At 61.1% G+C, this 4,967-nt stretch overlaps 1 protein-coding gene across 1 annotated transcript in view; it reads left to right on the top strand.

Moving 5' to 3' along the window:
* The window catches only part of TJP3 (tight junction protein 3), a 17,862-nt gene that overhangs the window by 5,883 nt on the left and 7,012 nt on the right, over positions 1-4,967 (top strand). Inside the window, 6 exon segments of the mRNA XM_077751789.1 lie at positions 8-48; positions 540-643; positions 1,642-1,801; positions 2,025-2,133; positions 4,462-4,520; positions 4,763-4,829. Of these exon segments, the coding sequence (XP_077607915.1) occupies positions 8-48; positions 540-643; positions 1,642-1,801; positions 2,025-2,133; positions 4,462-4,520; positions 4,763-4,829 (540 nt within the window).

The raw sequence follows: 4,967 nt of genomic DNA, 5'->3' as shown, positions 1-4,967 counted from the left end.
ACATGAGGCCGGTGAAGTCCGTGCTGGTGCGGAGGAGAGAGAGCGAAGGTGAGCGAGGGGCACCCGCCGTGGGCTCAGCGCAGCCACTGCTAAGTCCCTCCGACCCGCCTCCCGCCGGCGGCAGCGCTGTGGCCTTAGAATTCTCAGCGTGCTGTGACGAATGGCACTGGCACCGCGGCCCCCCACCTTGTAATGTTTTTTGTTTTTTTAATGTTAATTTTATTTTTGAGAGAGAGACAGAGCATGAGCGGGGGAGGGGCAGAGAGAGAGGGAGACAGAATCCAAAGGAAGCTGCAGGCTCTGTGCCGACAGCGGGGCTCAAACTCCTGAACCTCGAGATCGTGGCCTGAGCTGGAGTCGGACGCTTAGCCGACTGCCTTGTAGTCGTATTAACAAGAGTCACATCCTGGAAGCTCACCAGGGTGTCATTAACGGTGTTGGGGAGCTGGGACCTGGGCTCCGTTCCTTCCCAGGCCCCTGCCGTGGACCTTCTGCAGCCTAGACCCCAGGCCCTGCCTCAGTTTCCCTCCTCCCCCCAGAGTTCGGGGTCACCCTGGGCAGTCAGATCTTCATCAAGCACATCACGGAGTCGGGCCTGGCGGCCAGGAACCGTGGGCTGCAGGAAGGGGACCTCATCCTCCAGGTGAGCCCAGGCTTCCTGTCNCCGCACGGCAGAGCCTTGCTGCCTGCTCCCCAAGGCCTAGAGAGGACGACCCAGGACCCCGCCCCCATCTGCTGCTCCAGCACTGCCCAATGTCAGTTTCTAGCACCCCCAGAATCATGTGGGGGGGGGGCTGGCAGCAACACTGATCCCCGGACGACGGTCCAGACGCCAGGCTTCCAGGATCAGAGCTGGTTTCTTTCTAGACGAAAATCCGTTTCTAGTGATTCCTGGTGTTGGATGTCCAGACCCTTTCCAGGCGCTAGCTTCTAGAGTGTCCTGCGTTCTCGGTTTCCCGTGATCCCGAGGAATTGTCTGTTTCTAGCGGTTTGGGGNAAGCCTCCCGCGGAAAATGTTACAAGGGATCCCTGGAGTGCGTGGAGCGGACATTCAGTCCTTTCCCCAAAGTGTCTGTTTCTAAGCCACCTCTAAACGCCTGTTTCTAGTATCCTTGGGTATTTACTTATCTAGTCCCTAGTCAGACTGGTTTCTTTCTTTTTCTTCTTTCTTTTGCAAGTAGCTCCCACCCACCCCCATGCCTCCCCCCCTTCAGAAAATTGGCTGATTCTGGAATTCTTTTCTTTTTGAGAGAGAGACAGCGAGAGCACGTGCGTGTGTGCATGCAGAGAGGGGAGGGGCAGAGAGAGAGAGAGGCAGAGAGAGACAGAGAGAGGGAGAGCCCCAAGCAGACTCCTTGCTGTCAGCAGAGGGCCCGGCGTGCAGCTCAGGCCCACGGCCCTGGGATCACGAAGGAGCTGAAATCAAGAGTCGGACGCCTACCTGCCCGGGCTGCCCGGGCGCCCCGGTTCTGTAATTCCTGCGGGAGCCGCTTCTGGGCGCGGCCCCCTCACAGCGGCAGTGCAGTTCCGTCGTCCTCTCCTGAGAATGTCTGTTTTCAGTAATTCCTGGGGATTGTGTGTTTCTAGTACCCCCTGCCTAGTGTTCACTCCCTCCCCGTCTTCCTTCCCGGCCCCTTTTAGATCAACGGGGTGTCCAGCAAGGACCTGTCTCTGAGTGACACGCGGCGACTGATCGAGAAGTCGGAAGGGACGCTGACTCTGCTGGTGCTCAGGGACCGAGAGCAGTTCCTGGTGAACATCCCGCCGGCCGTCAGCGACAGCGACAGCTCTCTCCTGGACGGTGAGGGGCCAGGGGGCAGGCCCTGTGGGTCGAGTGGAGGGCAGGGGAGGCAGAGAGTGCCAGGCAGGGCCTAGCAGGGGTGGGCGAGCCTGGCCCTGAGAGGCTCAGAGAGGGACAGGAACTTGTCCGAGGCCACACAGCAAGTCGGGGTGTACTGGCCGAGCCAGACCCCGGTCTGTGTGGCGTGGGCTGCAGGCCTGACGGCACGTCCCCTGCACTGCAGACATCTCAGACCTCGGCTCAGAAGTGTCCCCGGCGCCGCCCTCCCACATCCCGCCGCCGCCCCAGCACGTGTGCCGGAGCTCCGATGCCAGCCGGACCCGCTCCTCCGAGTACGTACCCCCTCGGCCAGAATGGGTGGGCAGGAATGGAACATGGGCATATCCTCTTCGACCGGAGGGCGCGGTCCTGGTGGCCTGCCTGGAAGAGGCTTCTCTCGACCACAATAGAGCCTGGGAGGGACCAACTTGAAGCAGGAGTGGAATTTTCTTCCCCAGAAGACTTCACAACCCATGAGGCCCCCTTGTAGGGATTTTCTCTTGGGGGCGAGATCGCCGCGGGTGTGTGCGGGGACTGGAGGGTGCCTGTTGCTTACGATGATGCTTATGGACGGGAACAGGTGGCGGTGACCTTGCATTAGTGTCCTGCGGTGGCCGAAACAAAGTGCCCCAGACTTGGTGACTTACTTAGGACAGGAGAAATTTATGGCCTCACCGTTCCGGAGTCCCAGATGCGGTGTGAGCAGGGCCACGCTCTCCCTGGAGGCTTGGGGCGCAGAGGCGTGGGGGGGGGGGGTCTCTCTAGCTTCCAGCAGCTTCCGGCAGCTTCCGGCAAGTCCTAGGCTTGTAGGTGGCCACCTCCGCATGGTGTCTTCATGTCATCTTCCCTCCGTGCGTGTCTGTCTCTGGGTCCGAATGTCCCCCTTATATAAGGACACAGTCACACAGGATCGCCCCCCCCCCGGAGGCCCTGCTCTCCACCAGTTACATCCACCGCGCCCGTTTCCAAGCGCCGTCAAGAGACGCTGGGGGTTAGGATGTCGGCGCAGGAATTTTGAGGGGACACAACTCAGCCGGAACGTTCTCCCACACGGTGTCTGGAGTTAGCTGGGTGCTTCTGATTCCTCGGTCCAGGGCTGTGGGATTTGGGGAGGTGATCCCCAGAGCACTCGCAGCAGTGGGGGCGGGAGGACTCACGATCCCAGAGGGACACGGATGGACCGAGACGGAAGCTGTTGCTCGTGACCTCAGCTCAGCACGTGGTTCGTCCTGTGCCGCTCTCTTCCCGGTCCCACGGGCTGGGTCGGCCCCAGGGCTCGGCGGTGCTGAGGATCAGGGACAGGAGACGACATGCGTGGGGCCACAGTGAACGCCTGCTCCTTCCTACGGTTGCTACCGTGCAGCAGGGCTCCGGGCCGCCAGGCAGCCCGTGTGCAAAAGGCTCAGGAAAATAAGTGCCAGCGATGGAGCGACACAGGGCGGGATCTCTCAGAGGGTTGGCGGGGGGTGTCTCTTGCATGACCGGACCTGGCATCCTGCTCGCACGCGGGATGATCTGTGGGTGTGAGCGGCAGGAGCGGCTTCGTGAGGCAGACCCCGTATTCTGCCAGCCTGGTCCAGGGGGCGGGGGTGGGGGTGTGGGGCTGGCATTTTCGAATTTCTTTCCCTGGGGATTCACAGGGTCAATGTCAGATGCTGACATGTGGCATGATCTTCATGTTCTTACTTTTTTCTATTTTAAATTTTTAAAATATTTTTTGAGAGACAGAGAGAGCATGAGCAGGGGAGGAGAAGAGAGAGAGGGAGACACAGAATCTCAAGCAGGCTCCAGGCTCTGAGCTGCCAGCAAAGAGCTTGATGTGGGGCTCGAACCCACGAATCGTGAGATCATGACCCGAGCCCAAGTCGGATTCTTAACAGACTGAGCCTCACCCACCCCAGGTGCCCCACGATCTTGAAGTTCTTTCAAAAGTATACAGTCCCCCGCACCTGCTTATTTGAAAGCGTCGGATAGGTCTGCAAACTAACTCATCGGTGCTAATGACGAGTGGGCTCTGGGGGACTTTCCTTCCTGTGCAAGCCTGTCTCTGGCAGCTCAGGCTGTGACGACAGATACCACACGTGGCGGGGGGGGGGTTCTCGCCGTTCTGGAGGCCGCAGGTCCGAGGTCACCGTGCTGGCTTGGCGGTCCCTGCCCGGGGGCTCCCCTTGGGGCTGCAGACGGCCGCCCCCTTCTCGCCGTGTGCTCACATGGAGGACACAGCGCTTGGGCCCGCACTCCCTTCCTGACCCCCCCCCCCGACCTCACCTAACCGTGATCACCTCCCAGACGCCCCACCTCCTAAACCATTCCCCCGGGGTTAGGGCTCCAGCAGTGGGGGGTGGGGGGACACAGCACTCCGGCCAGATCACCTTCTGCAGCTTTTCACTAGTACTAGAGTAATGAAGGCGACCACTGGCCACAGGCTTGCCTCATCTTGAGCCTGGCCCCCTGTGGCCCTGACTTCCCGTCCCCAGCGTTCAGAGGGAGCAGCGGCCCCGCCATCTCCCAGCTAGAAAGGAACAGAACCTGAATTTGAATCTGGGTGCTAAGAAGTGAGAATTGCAGCCGTCGCCTCCTGGCATCCACTCCCACTTCACCTCAAATCTGTTTCCCTCCAGGGAGAGCCCCCCGCTTCGGAGGGACAGCTCAGTGGATTCCAGAACCGTCTCGGAAACAGGTGAGCGGACGTTGGGGGGGGGGGTGCCTCTGAGCATCCTTCTGTTTTTTCTGGTCCTAACAGTGAGGTTGTGCCACGCAGGGTGGTGGTGGGGGGCAGGGGCCTGAGAGGTCAGGGACAGCGCCCTGGGAGGGACGAGGGCTGGGTGACAGTGCCGTGGACACCCTAAGGCTGGGGTGTGGCGGCTGGAGCAGTCAGGGTGCTTGGGAGACACCNGAGAAGCACCTGCTGTTCCCTTTCAGACTCCCCCAGGCAGAGCAGCTACAGCATCTACAGGGTGCCCAGCGGCCAGAGCGTGGACGACCGTGGGTGTGTCCCCCCCCCCAGACCCGCACATCCCCTGACGCACAAGCCTGCCCTCTGGCACCCGTGTGGGGGTGGGGCCGCCCTGTGGGGCTGCTGGGGAAACAGGCCCCCGAGAGGGCGGGGCTCTCCCAAGGATGCCCG

The sequence above is a fragment of the Crocuta crocuta genome, unplaced genomic scaffold (genome assembly GCF_008692635.1).
Source record: "Crocuta crocuta isolate KB4526 unplaced genomic scaffold, BGI_CrCroc_1.0 scaffold110, whole genome shotgun sequence".
NCBI lineage: Eukaryota > Metazoa > Chordata > Mammalia > Carnivora > Hyaenidae > Crocuta > Crocuta crocuta.
Note: the sequence above shows the minus strand (reverse complement) of the source record. Positions and strands in the feature narration are given on the sequence as shown.